Raw genomic sequence first — 16963 nt, 5'->3', positions numbered from 1 at the left:
CAAAGTCAAACGGTTGTAATTTTGACCAAATTTACAAAAAGATATGATATTCATGTTACCAAATATATTTAGTTGGTGTCATAAATATTAATAGTTTGCTCTATAAACTCTTATGATAATTTAACTTAGAAGACTAAACCTATAAGGTTTTTTTTGGACAGAGAGAGTGGCCAAATATTGTAGTGGATAGGCCAAATTAACTAGGACTTTGTTTGGTTCCCAGGAAATAAGAGGATTTGGAAAGTAGTCTGATAATAAACTACAAGGATATCTCGTGCGTTGCTGCGAAACTTTCTTAGAAATAAAAAATTCTTGCATGTATAAATTAAACCTATATATTTTTACATCCATTCTTACCCGAATTAGAGAAGGCAAGGCGAATGAATAGCAAAACAAATAGCAATATATGAATGCCTCTATATTTCCAATATGTTGAAATTAAATTGTGCTTAGTGGAGATGGTGTGAACTACATGCATTAAGAGATTGAGAATTAGTGGGATGAAATGGCTATTAGTGAGAGGTGATGTGGATAGGTGGTGGAAATGACGTGGATGTCTTGCATACTGAGATAAAACTTGTAGTGGGGTTTAGCGTTATAAGAGATATAGATGAGAAGCATTTTATAGATCTTGATTTCAATTCATAGGATCCAAACTGCCTCGAGAAAATTTGACTCGTCAGTAGTGGCGGACCCAGGATTTTAGAGTAGGGTATGCCCATGGCAAGAAAATATTTAGATGAACAACATAAAAAGTTCACAAGAGCCAAGACATTTGAATTTTGATTACCTCTGAACATAGCAAAGGCCAAAGGGATTTGAATTTTGATTACCTCTGAACGAAAAAATCAAATCGAGGTACTGGAGCAGTCGGGCTCGCCGGCTCCTACGGCTCGGGTCGTGCCGAGCGAGCAGCTCTGGCTCCGCAGCTGCCGGGGGAGCGGGGCGGCAGGGGGGGACGGGGGGCGCCGGTGCCGCGAGCGGCCGCGCAGGCGGGCAGCCTAGCGGCAGCGCAACGCGATTCCGCGTCCGTCGAACTCGAACGTTCCAAGCTGCTGGCTGCCCTACCCCTACGGCAGCCTCCTGGTGGGTTTGGGGATTGGGGAATTGGAGATTTAGGAGTGGGAAGGCTAGATGGGCCATTGGGCCGTCCGGTTAGGTGTGGCCTGTGGGCTGCTTTTCAGTTAGATGCGAATTACAGACAGAAAATAGTGAAGAGTCGTAATTTTAAGACCTTAACTATATTATATATGTATATACTTCTAAGAACTACTAAAATTTTTCCCAAAAATATTTGGTATGGCAGGGAATATCCGGGCAAGGTCCGCCCATGATCGTCAGCCAAATGGAGAATGAAACTGAGGCAAACACAACAACCAGTACAACTGTACGAGAAGCGTCACCACATACTGCATCTGTCCTAAAAAAGAGAGCAACTATAGTTATCCCATCCGTCGGACTATCTAAAGTTTGAAAAAAGTCTTGAAAAAATTATCAATAATTATAATCCAAAAATAGGTATACTACCAAAATATATTTAATGAAAAAATCTACTGATATAAATATTTATAATTTTCTTTATATGAAGTTAGTCGAGCTCAAGATGTTTTGACAGAGTACTATGCTAGACTGCATTCTTTCGAGGAATGATGAAGTAATTGACATTGTAAATGCAAAACAACTAATATAGTCCACATGAATAAAATCGAAACAAATTAGTTATATTTTAGCAGAAAGTATCCCAACAAATTAGTTACTCCCTCCGTCCACAAAAGAATGCAATTCTCTTTTTTCGAGAAGTCAAATAGTTTAAACTTTGACTAAATTTATATAAAAAAATGCAAACATTTATGATACAAAGCAAGTACCATTAGATTAGTTATAGAATATATTTTTATTATAAATTTATTTAGAGATATAAATGCTAATAATATTTGTTATAAACTTGATCAAACTTGAGCTTCTTCGATCGACACGCATTTCCTAATTGTATGATGTAGTATATTTTAGTACAAAAGTATAATTTGTGTACACGTACGAGACACAAAGAGTCTCCTACTTATAAGTGGGCACTGTTAAAAAAAATTGTCCACGGGACACTCATTTCCTACAGGCTACAGGCACAAGATAATAAGATAAGATAAAATACAAAAATATCAATTTCAAACAGACCGTACGAGTCCCCACTTCGACGCAGACACAGGGGCACAGGGCCACTAGTCCGCTACAGCATCAAGTATCCACTCTGTTTATGGCCCAGCGAGATTAAACATTAGAACCCTCAGACAAATCACGAGCAGGGCGCCCCACGCCGGGGGATCCAAACATAAGAGTACGACACAAGCACACGGTAAAACAGTCCATTTACTTCTTCTATTATAGATTTGGAATTCTCTCCCTCTCTCGTTTGTTTGTAACCCCTACTACAAATCAAGTACCGGTAACACGAGCAGCAACGAACAGGACGTAGGGACGTTCCGTCCGAACAGTATAAACTCTTGTGTCCTCACCATCCGAGCCAGACGAGGAAATACAAAATTACTCGTTGGTGGTCCGAAAACACCGACAGTTGGCGTGCTAGGTAGGGGCTTTTTGCGTGTCTCGACGTCCACATCAGGCATCGAATGGCTAGTCACGGCGTCAGCTGGGTCCCGGATGTGCACGTGCACTTCGTGAACCTGAACTTCATTGTTACGACAGATGGAGAGTTGGCGCAGGTCCCCGCCGCGGTCCAAAAATTATAATCCAAAAATAGGTATACTGCCAAAATATATTTGATGAAAAAATCTACTGATATAAATATTTATAATTTTTTATATGAAGTTAGTCGAACTCAAGATGTTTTGACAGAGTACTATGCTAGACTGCATTCTTTAGATGAATGATGAAGTAATGGACATTGTAAATGCAAAACAACTAATATAGTCCACGTGAATAAAATCGCAACAAATTAGTTATATTTTAGCAAAAAGCATCTCAAAAAATTAGTTACTCCCTCCATCCACAAAAGAATGCATTTTTTTTTCGAGAAGTCAAATAGTTTAAACTTTGACTAAATTTATATAAAAAAATGCAAACATTTATGATACAAAGTAAGTACCATTAGATTAGTTATAGAATACATTTTTATTATAAATTTATTTAGAGATATAAATGCTAATAATATTTACTATAAATTTGGTCAAACTTGAACTTCTTTGATCAACATGCATCTCATAATTGTATTCTTTTGCCGACGGATGTAGTATATTTTAGTAGAAAAGTATAATTTGTGTAGACGTACGAGACACAAAGAGTCTCCTACTTATAAGTGGGCACTGTTAAAGAAAATTGTCCACGGGAGACTCATTTCCTACAGGCTACAGGCACAAGATAATAAGATAAGATAAAATACAAAAATATCAATTTCCCACAGACCGTACGAGTCCCCACTTCGACGCAGACACAGGGGCACAGGGCCACTAGTCCGCTACAGCATCAAGTATCCACTATGTTTATGGCCCAGCAAGATTAAGGCCCTGATTAGATTCCAAAAATTTTTCCCAAGTGTCACATCGAATCTTGCGGTACATACATGAAGTACTAAATGTAGACGAAAAACAAAACTAATTGCACAGTTAGGTGAGAAATCGCGAGATGAAACTTTCGAACCTAATTAGTCCATAATTAGATACTAATTACCAAATACAAACGAAAATGCTACAGTAGCCAAACTCAAAAAAATTTGGAAACTAAACGCGCCCTAAACATTAGAACCCTCAGACAAATCACGAGCAGGAGCCCCACGCCGGGATCTCGCGAGAGTACCACACGAGCACATGATGGAGTGGTAAATGAACTCTCAGCACCTATTTATTTCTTCCATTTGAGACTTGGAATCCTCTTCCTCTCTTGTCTGTTTGTAACCTTTACTGCAAACAAAGTACTGGTAACATGAGCAACAACGAACTAGACGTAGGGACGTTCTGTCCGAAAAAGTTTAAACTCTTGTGTCCTCACCATTCGAGCCAGACGCGTAAATACAAAATTACTCGTCGGTGGTCCAAAAGCACCGACAGTTGGCGTGCTAGGTAGGGGCTTTTTGCGCGTCTCGACGTCCACATCAGGCATCGGATGGCTAGTCACGGCGTCAGCTGGGTCCCGGACGTGCACGTGCGTTTCGAGAACCTAGACTTCATTGTTACGACGGATGGAGAGTTGGCGCAGGTCCCCACCGCCGTCCAAAAATTATAATCCAAAAATAGGTATACTACCAAAATATATTTGATGAAAAAAATCTACTGATATAAATATTTATAATTTTTTTATATGAAGTTAGTCGAACTCAAAATGTTTTGACAGAGTACTATGCTAGACTGCATTCTTTCGATGAATGATGAAGTAATGGACATTGTAAATGCAAAACAACTAATATAGTCCACATGAATAAAATGGCAACAAATTAATTATATTTTAGCAGAAAGTATACCAACAAATTAGTTACTCCCTTCGTCCACAAAGAATGCAATTCTCTTTTTTTCAAGAAATCAAATAATTTAAACTTTGACTAAATTTATATAAAAAAGTGCAAACATTTATGATACAAAATAAGTACCATTAGATTAGTTATAGAATATATTTTTATTATAAATTTATTTAGAGATAAAAATGCTAATAATATTTGCTATAAACTTGGTTAAACTTAAACTTCTTTGATCGACACGTATCTCATAATTGTATTCTTTTGCTGATGAAGGTAGTATATTTTAGTAGAAAAGTATAATTTATGTAAAGGTACGAGACACAAAGAGTCTCCTACTTATAAGTGGGCACTGTTAAAAAATTGTCCACGGGAGACTCATTTCCTACAGGCTACAGGCACAAGATAATAAGATAAGATAAAATACAAAAATATCAATTTCCCACTCTAAAAGTTCCCACAGACCGTACGATTCCCCACCTCGACGCAGACACAGGGGCACAGGGCCACTAGTCCGCTACAGCACCAAGTATCCCTGGGAAGTAAACGGGCACCCCTCGTGCCCCAGAAACAGAAAAGATGAGCCATGTTCGCAGACGGAGCCGTCATGTTGATATCTATCTACACGATTAGCGGAACCCGTATAAAAAGAGAAGAAAGACTCGATTGTCCTAAAAAAATCTTCTTATCTCTAGTTCTTTTTATTTTTCTGTTATGTAACTCGCACTTCCCCTTCATTTATAAAAGATAAAGCAGGACGCCTCACGCTGAGGGATCGAAACACAAGAGCACGACACGAGCACACGGCTGAACGATAAGCGAGCTCTCAACACCCGTTCACTTCTTTCACCAGAGACTTGGGATCATCTCCCTCTCTCGTCTGTTTGTAACCCCTACTGCAAATCAAGTGCCGGTAACACGAGCAGCAGCGAACTGGACGCAGGGACGTTCCGCCTGAACCAGTATAAACCCTTGTGTCCTTCGAGCACACCATCCGGCCAGACGCGCAAATACAAATTTACTCGTCGGTGGTCCGAAAACACCGACGGTTGGCGAGCCAGGTAGGGGCTTTTTACGCATCTCAACGTCCACATCCGGCCACGGATGGCTAGTCACGGCGTCAGCTTCAGAAACCTGGACTTCATCGTTACGATAGAGGGAGAGTTGGCGCAGGTCCCCGCCGCCGTCTAGCCTCTCCACTCCGCCAACCTCGACGCGATCACCGAGGCGCTTGAGGAGCTACAGCTGCACGCACCGAAGACCCATGCCTTCGGGAGCGACCAACTCCTCGGCTTCGATTACGGGAGCGACCAGCTCGGCGCCTTCCTGGGACCCCGACCGTCCTGGGAGGACCTGCGCCGCCTCACCTTCTCGTTCACCAACGTCATGACATAGCTTGCCGGATGAGAGCCGCTCTCCCTAGAATACCTTATCCGAAGCACCCCGACAGCGCTCCCGTTCGGTCTGCACCACGCCGCAGAGACCGTCGGCCACCTTGTGGCGCAGCGCACGCCCCCATCCCCTACGAACGACGAGTTCGTGGGGATGACCGAATACGTCGTGGAATCTTTCCATGACTTTCTCGCAGAAGAATCAGAGTTACCCTCTGTCAGTGCAGAAAGTGGCCAACTAGTGAATATTTATAGTTTTGTCGTACGTTATGATCGGAGGTGGCCTAGCACTCAATGACACATGGTTTATACTGGTTCTGGCAACGTGCCCTACGTCCAGTTTGAGCCGATTGGTGACTTTATTCCTGAGCCTAGGTGCTCGAAGTTTGCAGTGGGGTTACAAAGAAGAAGAAGAAAGATGGGGTGTACAAAAGGTCCGGTCAGAAGGGCCGAGAGCAACAGGAGCTTCGTTATGAGCTAAGTGTTCAAGCATGTGCTTGAGGTCCGAACCTGGCGGTTCTATGGTTGTGAGCTAGTGAACTTGATCGATCTAATGAATCTGGAAGCACTTGAATCCACCTGGATTAACTGAGTCTCTTGGGAGAGAACGCATCCTCTTTTATAGATGAATGGGATGGCCTTACAAGTGAGAGAGAGAGTGCGTATGCTTCTAAACCTTATTGCCCACGCCGGTAGGTACATGATGATGGTAGGCGCCCACAACACTGTTGGATGTCGAATGCACGTGAGAGGCCGCGTCGTTTTGTTCGGGTATGGCAGATGTCGGTACCTGCCATACTGTTGATGCCCAGAGGCAAGTGAGGAGTTTCACCAAGTTTACTTGGTATGGTAAATGCTGGCGCCCATAATACTATAGAGGAAAATGTCGGCGCCTACAACATTGTTTGTGTCAGGGAGGTTACAGAATACTATTTCTACAGGTGTACAGGGTATAGTCCCCGGTATTGTGGTTTGACTTGTGCACCTTGCCTTGCTTTATCTGTTCGTTCCCTGGTCCCTTCCAAGTGGGCGTCCCTGGTCGGTTGGTCCTAGTCGGCTCTGGTTGCTCCAGTCGGAGAAGAACAGTGAGCAGGGTCTTTGCATCCCCCGGTTGGAGATGTGGGGTTGGAGTCAGAGGTAGTGCTTTGCCAGGCCTTTCGGTCAGAGAGACCGTCCGGAAGCGGGCTGGAGACCGAAGCGAGAGCTCCGGTCGGAGAGCTGGGTCAGAGTCGGAAGGCAGGTGCCGTTCGTCCTCAGCCAGGCCTTCCGGTCGGTGATTGGATCGCCCTCCTGGCCTATCATTCTGATACTTGGGTCAGCCCATGAGTTGCGTGTTTGTCTACTTGGGCCGAGCCTTTGTTGGAAAGCCGGACCGCGAGGGACCCCGGGTTTATGAACCCGACAGGAGCCCCCAAGCCCCCCGGCGATTCGGGTAGAATCGTTTGGGGGATTTTTGTCTTGACGGCGGGTGCGCGCGAGCGCACCACGGGTGTAGCCACTCGGTGGTTCAGGCAGAACCGTCTGGGAGATTTTCCGTGTTGCCAGCGGGGCGGGGGAGGTTTTCATTTCATCGGTAGGTGCGCGCGAGCGCACCTGCGGGTGTAGCCCCCGAGCCCGCGGGCTGTTCGGGCAGAACCGTCTAGGGGGTGTTTTGTTAGCGGGCGTGTGTGCGTGTTTTTCAATCGAGACGGAGTTGTTTAACCAAGGCGTCGTTGTGCAGCCGAGGTCGGTTAGTTGTTTTTAGGGATCTGGTGAGACAGAGCTCGTGGATCCTAGCGTCGATGCGCGCCGTGGGATCGGGCGAGGTAGTTAGTCTTTTAGGGATCGGACGAGACAGTGCTCGCGGATCCTGGCATTAGTGCGTGCCGTGGGATCGGGCGAGTCAGAGTCATGGATCCTGGCCTCGGTGCGTCCCGCATAACTGAGGCAGTTAGTTTAGTTAGTTTGGGATCGGACGAGCCAAAGCTCGTAGATCCTGATGGGGCGAGTTTGGGGTCGCAGACCCAGGTAGTTTTGGAGCGCAGTAGAAGCATAGCCGGATGAGGCGAGTTTGGGGTCACGGACCCAGGCGTTATGTGTCTTGAGCCCCCGAGCCCCATTGGGCTTTAGTAGGGGTCGACGTGAGTTGTGTGCGTTACCCCGTCCTTGGTTCCTCACAACCGAAGGGGCTGAGTTTTGTCGCTTGTCCCGATCACTCAGGCTCGAGTGATGCGCTATGTGAGTTTGCTAACGGGTATGATCGAGTGGAATCTAGGTCCGTCATTCGTGACGGGGTCAGCATAACCCTCTTGTGACATTCTACTACTCCTTTACCTACAACCCAGCAGATGCCTGGGTCGTTTCGGAGACCGACCCATGTGGCCTAATGGTCTCCCCTCGATGGAGATTCTGTGGGCTTGGCAGAGGCTTAGGATCGAACGAGAAGGTTGAGATGACCCTATCTGCCAGACTAGGCGAGGGCCACATAGGGCTCATCTACATTTTTCTCCCCTGGCTCTGTCGTTGCTCATGTTGAATCAGGCAACTGCCGCTTCGTGACGCAACATGGAGCGTTGTGATGCATTTCGCTGCACGTACGATGCTTAGTTTCTGAGCCCCCGGGCGGTTCAGGGCCCAAATCGTCCGAGGGGCATGGGTGTATGGAATGAATGCGCGTATGGATGTATGAAATGATTTATAAAGAAATAGCGGGGGTTGGTAGCGTTACCTTAATGACTCGAGTGACGGAGTTTGGAGAGCTTCAGTCGGAAATGTTTGATCAGGACCCATGCTCGTCGTTCGTGACGGAGTCGGCGTGGCCTACATGGAGCGTCCCTTTGCTCCCTACCTGTCTCTCGGTGTGTTTTTCTGAGTCATTCGATCGACTTAAGAAGCCCAACGGTCTCTCCTGGCGGAGATCTCATTTTGGGGTTTTTTCCAAGTCCTGCCTAGGGATGTAGAGAGCTGCCTGTGTGTGGTGATGCTTCGGTTTTAGCGCCCGGTCATGCGATAGTGGTGGGCCATACCTAGGCCACGTCTCGTCTCACCAGGCGGCGTTTAGCCTGACCAGGCGTTGTTTCATCGGTCAGCGTGCGTTCCGTCGGTCAGGGTGTGTCTCATCGTTTTCCATCCATATTGAATGGGGGAAGGGAGAGAGTTTTCCGCTCTAATCTTTTGCTCCTCTTCGGCTGTCGCGTTTCTTCCTTAAATAGGGGGAGGGAGAGGGCTCTCCGTCGCAGTCCTTTGCCTATTCTGCAATTATTCTCTCTCCTCCTCCTTTCTCTTTACCGAGAGTGCCTGTATGCCGCGGCGGTTCCTAAGTGAGAGAGGGGATGAGCGAGGGGGAGGTCTTACAGATCCTTTCGTGAATTCGGAGCGTGATGTCGAGCTGGAGGTTGCCCAGGGCGGTGCTGGATTTATCTGCGAGGCCTTCTTTGGGATGGAGCCATGTGTGGACTTTCTTCGGTGGATCTTCATCGGGCGAGCCTGGTCGAAGGGGAAGTCGCTCAGGATCGTGCCGGTGGAGGGTTCCACGCCTGCAACTGCTTGGGTTCGCTAGTTAATAAAGTTTGATGAGATCTCCTCCAGCCATGGTGGCCGTACCCCGGTGGCCGCGTCCCTGCCCAGGAGCTGCCTCGACTACATAAGAAGGTCAGGAGCTCCATGCTCTTCTGCTAAGCATCTATGGGTGTGACACCCTTGAGGTACCCATTGCACTCACCGAAGTCAAGGGAGTGGAACTGGCCAGGTCCCTTGAGGTACTCAGTGCGCTTGCCGAAGTCGAGGGAGCGGAACCGAGCGTGTCCCAACGGTGGTGGTTATGTTCGACGGCGTGTGCCGTGGTTTCTCCTTTGGCGTTCAGGCGATGTCATCGAGCGACCACAGTAGTATTTGGAGTAGTAGTAGAAAATGTAGTAGTTGTGTTCGTGGGTGAGTCCCCGTGTGAACAGTTTTTTGTATTGATGAATACATCAGTACTGCTCTTGTGATAGAATTGCTATTCGTTCCTTGTTTTTATCCGAGCATAGCTATTGTTTTTGTCCTTTGTTTTTCACACCTGCCCGTTAGTTCCGTAGGCAGCACCTTTTTTAAGTGCCTAGGTATGGCTCGCAGGGCTCGGCTGCTCGTAACCGTAGGTCGGGGTGGGGTGCGTTCGGTTAGGAGTAAGAATAAAGTTACGTAGGACAATCAAAGGAGAAGGAATGCGCTTCCGTTCAAGGACGAAGTTGTTTACCATGTGATAGTAAAAAAGAGGTAGTATTCAGTATTGTACCCTCATGGAGCTCCTGAGCGACCCGGGTTGAAAGTGTTTGGGTTGGGGTGCTTTACAGGCTCAAGTGTTGACTGAAAAAACGGTAAGAGCAAATTTAGGGGGGGAAACGACGTAGCTGTTCAATGTTCCAAGTGTTGGTGAGAACGTTGCCGTTGTTGTCCTCCAGTCGGTAGGTTCTCGATCAGATTACTTTGGCCACCTTGTAGGGCCCTACCTATGGTGTAGAGAGTTTGTGTTTTTCCTTCGTTGATTGGGTCCTCCGGAGTACAAGATCACCGACTTCAAGTATCCTTCCCCCGATCTTCCTTTCGTGGTACCTACACAGGGTTTGTTGGTAGCGGGCGGAACAGATGACGATCGTCTTGTGGGCCTCTTCGAGCAGGTCGACCGTGTCTTGCTGAGCCTCCATGGCTCGGTCATGGTCGAAAGCCTTCACTCTTGGGGCGCTGTGGTCCAGGTCAGAGGGCAGCACTGCCTCAGCTCGGTAGGCCAGAAAGAAGGGTGTGAACCCTATGGATCGGTTTGGGGTCGTTCTCAGGCTCTAGAGGATCACTGGGACCTCTACAACCCATTGCCCAGCGTATTTGTTGAGTCTATCGAAGATGCGTGACTTAAGTCCTTGGAGGACCATGCGATTGGCACGCTCGACCTGACCGTTAGTTCATGGATGTCCGACCGAGGCTCAGTCGATCCTGATGTCGTACCCATCACTAAAGTCTAGGAACTTCTTTTCGGTGAAGTTAGTCCCGTGGTCAGTGATGATATAGTTTGGAACACCGAACTAGTAGATGATGTCGAGGAAGAATTTGACTGCCTCTTCCGAACGGATGTTGGTGATGGGCTTGACTCTATCCACTTGTTGAACTTGTCGACTGCTATGAGCAGGTGAGTGAAGCCGCTTGGGCCCTTTTTGAGGGGTCCCACCATGTCAAGGCCCTAGACCGTGAATGGCCAGGTGATGGGGATGGTTCGGAGCTCCTGTGCTGGCAAATGGGTTTGCCGAGCGTAGAACTGGCATCCTTCACACCTACAGACGACCTCCTCATCATCTCGTTGCGTGGTGGGCCTGTAAAAACCTTAGCGAAAGGCTTTTCTGACCAGCAACCTTAGGGCCACGTGATGTACGCAAATCCCGACATGGACCTCGAGGAGGAGTTGTTTCCCCTGGTTGGCGGGGATACACTTCATGAGTACCCCTAATGGACTCCGTTTGTAGAGCTCATCACCAAGCGGACGAAGGTCTTGGCGCGTCGAGCGATCCATCGGGCTTCAGTCCTTTTGGGCGGGAGAACCTCCTCGAGGAGGTAGGCAAGTAGCGGCGCTCGCTAGTTGATTTGATCGAGTGCCAATATGACAACGTTTATGGGTGACGTCATCATGGAGGTACTGGGATTGGAGCCCCCGAGCGCTGGCTTGGTGTTGGGGTCGGAGCCCCCAGGCGCTGGCTTGGCGTCGGGGTGTGTCTGGATTGAACCTTCCAGGATACGGGCGGACGACTCGGGGATGTCATTGATGAAGACCCCGCTTGGGGATGGATCCCACCTAGCGGCCAATTTTGCAAGAAAATCGGCGGCATCGTTGTTCCTTCGAGGGACGTGATGTAGCTCGATCCCCTAGAATTTGTCCTCGAGCTTGTGCACCACTTGGTAGTATGCTACCTTGAGGGGGCTTTTACAAGAGGACTCTTTCATGACCTGATCAATGACTAGCTCTAAGTTGCCGGGAACGTAGAGTCACATAGCACCGGGCGCGATGGCGATGCGTAGTCTGTTGATGAGGGCCTCATACTCCGCGGCGTTGTTTGAGGCTAAAAAGTGGAGGCGGATGGCATAGCGGAGCCTACTCCCATCTAGGGAGATCAGAACCACTCTAGCCCTCGAGTCGGGTGCCATTATAGACCCATCGAAGTACATTGTCCAGTACTCATGGGTGATGTCTGGGGTCGGTAGCTGTACCTCTGTCTATTCGGTGACAAAATCCATGAGCGCCTAAGATTTAATGGCGGTACGGGGGGTGTACCTCATGTCGTGGCCCATGAGTTCGAGTGCCCACTTAGAGATCCATCCCACGGCGTCGCAGTTGCGGATGATGTCCCCGGGTGGGTATGAAGTGATGACCGTGACTTCGTGGTCGGTGAAGTAGTGCAGGAGCTTCTGGGTCACCATTAGCACGCTGTATAGGAGTTTCTACACCTAGGGGTACCAGACCTTGGGGTCAGAGAGTACTTCCCCGATGAAGTATACGGGCCACTGGACCTTGAGTTGGTGTCTCGGCTCCTCCCTTTTGACAACCAGTGCGGCGATTACCACATGGTTATTGGCCGCGATGTAGAGGAGAAGGGGTTCTCCCCGTTCGGGAGCGACGAGGATTGGGGCTGATGTCAGGGATGCTTTGAGGCTCTCCAGGGCCTACTGAGCTTCTTTGGTCCAGACAAAAGTGTCCATCTTTTTGAGGAGCTTGTAAAGTGGCATCCCCATTTGCCGAGCCAGGAGATGAATCGACTTAGAGCAGCCAGGCAGCCGGTGAGCCTTTGTACGCCCTTGACTTTGCGTATGGGACCCATGTTGGAGACGGCCATGATTTTTTTGGGGATGGCCTCGATGGCGCGCTCTAACACAATGTATCCTAGCAGCTTCCCCTTTGGAACCCTGAAAACATATTTTTTGGATTTAGCCTGATGTTGAACCTTCTGTGGTTCACGAACGTTGCGGCCAAGTTTGCGATCAGGTTGTAGGCTTGAGTTGTTTTGATCACTATGTCATCAACATATACGGCAATCGTTGGTCTTGGTCAGGTTGATCGAGTGGGTCGATTTGGTCGGTGAAGCATTGCTGCATGCTCCTTTGGTAGGTGGCGCCAGCGTTCTTCAAGCCGAATGGCATGGTTACGTAGCAGTACGAACCATACGGGGTGATAAACTAGGTTGCTAGCTGATCAGACTCTTTTATCGTGATCTGGTGATAGCCTGAGTAGGCATCCAGAAAGGAGAGGATCTCACAACCCGAGGTGGAGTCAACTATCTCATCTATGCGTGGCAAAGGAAAGTGATCCTTTGGACATGCTTTGTTGAGGCCAGTATAATCAACGCACATTCTCCACTTCTTGGACTTCTTTTTAACAAGAACGGGATTGGCAAGCCAGTCAGAGTGGAATACCTCTTTGATAAATCCGGCTACTAGGAGTTTGGCGATTTCTTTGCCTATGGCCCTGCGCCTCTCATCGTCGAAGCGACGCAGGCGTTGCTTGGTGGGTTTCGAGCCCGAGATGAGGCATAGTGCGTGCTCGGTGACCTCCCATGGTATGCCCGGCATGTCAGAAGGTTGCCATGTGAAGACATCGTGGTTGTCGCGTAGGAAGTCGACGAGCTCGCATTCCTATTTGGCCGGGAGCTAGGTCCTGATCCATACTGTCTTGGCCGGGTTGGTGGGGTCGACTCCCACCGCTTTGGTTTCCTCGAGCGGGTGGAAGGCCGTCAAAGAGGTTGGTTTGTTGTAGTCTGGGACTGCCAGGATTGACGTTTCCCTGAGCCACGGGAGCTCAGATGAGTAGACCCCCACAGTGGCGAGATCGTAGTGCTCGTGGTCGCACGCGAAGGCGTGCGAGATGGCGCTGCTCATGGTAATGACACCGTTCGGTCTTGGCATCTTCAGCTTGAGGTAGGTGTAGTTGGGGATTGCCATGAATTTTGCGTAGCATGGCCGCCCCAAAATGGCATGGTAGGACCCTAGAAAGTCCACAACTTTGAAGGTGAGGACCTCCGAGCGGAAGTTGGCTGGGCTGCTGAACGTGACGAGCAGACCGATCTGCCCGAGCGGGTATGCCTGCGCTCCTGGGATCACCCCGTGATAGGGAGAGCCCGCCAGGCGGAGCTCCGGTCGGGGGATGCGCATGGCATCGAGGGTGTCGACGTAGAGGATGTTGAGGCCGCTGCCTCTGTCCATCAGCACCTTGGTGAGGCAGAGATTTCGACGATGAGAGGGTAGCGTCCTGGTCTCACGACGTGGGAAGGATGGTCCCTCTAATCGAAGGTGATCGGAGATTTCGATCAGCTGAGGAAGAAGGCGACGGTCGTCTCGGTGGTGCATGCCTCCCTATAGCGTACCTTATGCTGGCATTTGGACTAGATCATGATGCATTCATCAGTGTTAGGGAAAATGACTCCATCCTTGCCCGTCGTGCCTCCTTTCTTGGCTACCGCCTAGACCACCGCCCTGTCGTAGGAAATGTTTGAGGAGCTCGCAGTCCTTGTAGAGGTGTTTAATGGGGTAGGTGTGGTTAGTGCATGGGCTATCCATGAGTTTGTTGAAGTGGTCAGGCAGGTCCTATTGGGGCTACTAGCCCGTGCGGTCAGTTGTGGTGACCAACGCGGTGTTGTCCGGTCGGCGTCGATCCTTTTTGTTCTTCTTGCCCCTCTGTGTGGAGGGGCCCTCGTCTTGGATCATGCGCTTGGCCTTGCCTTTGTCCTGGCCCCCATTGAAGACTGCTCCGACCGCTTCCTCGCCAGAGGCGTGGTTAATGGTGACGTCGAGCAGGTCACGGGTGGTACGGGGCTTTAGGCATCCAAGCTTGTGGATTAGGGACTTGTAGGTCATCCCGGAGAGGAATGCGCTGATGACATCTGTGTCGATGACATCAGCGAGGGAGTTGTATCATTGTGAGAACCTATGGATGTAGTCCCGCAGGGACTCACTAGGCTCCTGCTGGCAACTCTTGAGGCCCCAGGAGTTCCCAGGGCAGACATACGTCCCCTAGAAATTCTCGACGAAGACCCTCTTGAGGTCCGCCCAGTCACGAATGCTGTCATATGGGAGGAATTCGAGCCATGCTCGAACATGTTCCCCCACGCAGATGGGGAGATACTGAATGATGAAATAGTCATCATTCACCCCTCTGGCTCTACAGGTGAGCCGAAAATCTTCAAGCCAAATATCGGGGTTTGTCTCCCCAGTGTACTTGGTAATGTTGGTGGGTGGTCGGAAGCGCTGTGGGAACGACGCTCTCCGGATACGCCGGTCAAAGACCCATGGCCCCGGTGGCCGTGCCTAGGGCGCATTTCACCGCTCCCTCAATGGTTCGACCGAGATCTATATCGCCTACTCTCGCCGCCGCTCGGTGGACGTCATCATCGTGCCGGGCCCGATGCCAGTTGCTGATGACACTACGAGTGTCCTGGTGCGAACTAGGCTGCTCGTGTACCGACGGTCGATGTGGAGCAGGTGCCAGGTCGAACCAGGGCACGACTGCTGCCTCCCGAGCCGCACCCGGCGGCTGTAGCGGTGAGTAGATGAAGCAATCCGTCTGGCATGTCCTCGTTCCCCCGATGGGGAGAGAGAGCACATGTCGGAGTCACGATGCGGAGCTTTCCGCCTGTTGAACAGCGGCGACTTCTATTAGAACCCGAAGGTTCTGGTAGACTGCTCCTGGGGGTCGACGGGCTCGGGAACACCGCGTAGAAGCATTGCCGCAGCACCGCTGTTCTGGCCAGCCCGAGTGAACTGTGGGAGATCGTTCCCCTCGTTCATGATGTCGTGTTGGACCTAGCGGGCGCGACCTCAGGCGCCACCCGCTGGGCATGTGCATGGGGTCCAACGTGCTGTACCGAGCACGCCGGCGTAGGCGGTGGCTGGTTCTGCCGCCGTTGTCGTAATTCCTCGAAGTGCGCTTGCGCGGACGCGAGGGCCCCCACACGCGGGTCCAGAGGGGTGTGAGTCTGCATTGATTCCACAACCACCGGCGGCTGTCCCGGAGCGTCCGCCATAGCGCACTCCTAGGACAGACGGTGGCAAGGTGCCATGTCGCTGATGTTGGAGCCATCGCTCTCTCCCTTGTCATCCAGGAGTTCATGGAGAGTGGCAGGAGCGTAGCTCGCCATTCCCACGAATTCAAATGTGAGGGGATGGCGCCAGCATCCTTCGGAGCCCCCGAGCGTACGCATCCATGGGGGACGCGAGGCCGTAGGGGAACCGATCGTATGGTGTTTATGGGGTGGGCAATATGGTCCCTCTAGATGATCAGTGGGAGATAGTAAATGACAATATGCATATTACTTACAGCGGGGTTTGAGCAGAGAGTTTGCTCAGAATGAAGCACATATGCCACGTCGTTGAAGTCGTTGTGTGTCCCAGAGCCAATGGAGGACGCCCCTCCGATGGGCGCTAGAACAAGAGCCTCCTCGCGGAGGTGTAGTATGCCGAGCCAGTCGGCGATGAAGTCTAGGCTTCCAAAGAGGAAGGCCTGGGATGGCTCAAAGATAGGTGGATCCCACATCCCAATAGGTGAGAGTACGGGAAACTCTAGTGTGCCAAAGCGAATCGTATCGCCTGAGCCCGCCACGGCGAGGGTGGCGAAAAAGTGGGCCATCCGATGACCAAAAAGTGTTGAACGTATAATGTCTTCTCCACGGACGGCGCCAACAGTCGGTGCAGAAAGTGACCAACTAGTGAATATTTATAGTTTTGTCGTACGTTGTGATCGGAGGTGGCCTAGCACTCAATGATACAGGGTTTATACTAGTTCAGGCAACGTGCCCTATATTCAGTTGTAGTGGGGTTACAAATGAGAAGGAGAAAGATGGGATGTACAAGAGGTTCGGTCGGCTCCGGTCGGAAGGGCCAAAAGCGATAGGAGCCCCGCTATGAGCTAAGTGTTCAAGCGTGTGCTTGTGGTCCAAACCTGGCAGTTCTGTGGTTGCGAGCTAGTGAACTTGATCGATCTGGATTAACTAAGTCTCTTGGGAGAGAGCGCATCCCCTTTTATAGATGAAGGGGATGGCCTTACAAGTGAGAGGGAGAGAGTACGTATGCTTCTAAACCTTGTTGCCCACACCGGTAGGTACAGGATGATGGTAGGCACTCACAACAC

General features: G+C 49.8%; 1 protein-coding gene across 1 annotated transcript; it reads right to left on the bottom strand.

Moving 5' to 3' along the window:
* Nucleotides 1-13491: 13491 nt before the first annotated feature.
* On the bottom strand, nt 13492-14043 carry LOC136455121 (uncharacterized). The gene has a single exon (XM_066455273.1). The coding sequence runs from the start codon at nt 14041-14043 to the stop codon at nt 13492-13494; it is 552 nt and encodes a 183-aa protein (XP_066311370.1).
* Nucleotides 14044-16963: the final 2920 nt, after the last annotated feature.

Source organism: Miscanthus floridulus, chromosome 1, assembly GCF_019320115.1.
Source record: "Miscanthus floridulus cultivar M001 chromosome 1, ASM1932011v1, whole genome shotgun sequence".
NCBI lineage: Eukaryota > Viridiplantae > Streptophyta > Magnoliopsida > Poales > Poaceae > Miscanthus > Miscanthus floridulus.
Note: the sequence above shows the minus strand (reverse complement) of the source record. Positions and strands in the feature narration are given on the sequence as shown.

Excerpts from the sequence above, each read along its gene's own strand:
- LOC136455121 (XM_066455273.1), bottom strand. The coding sequence starts at position 14,043 with ATGGACAGAGGCAGCGGCCTCAACATCCTCTACGTCGACACCCTCGAT.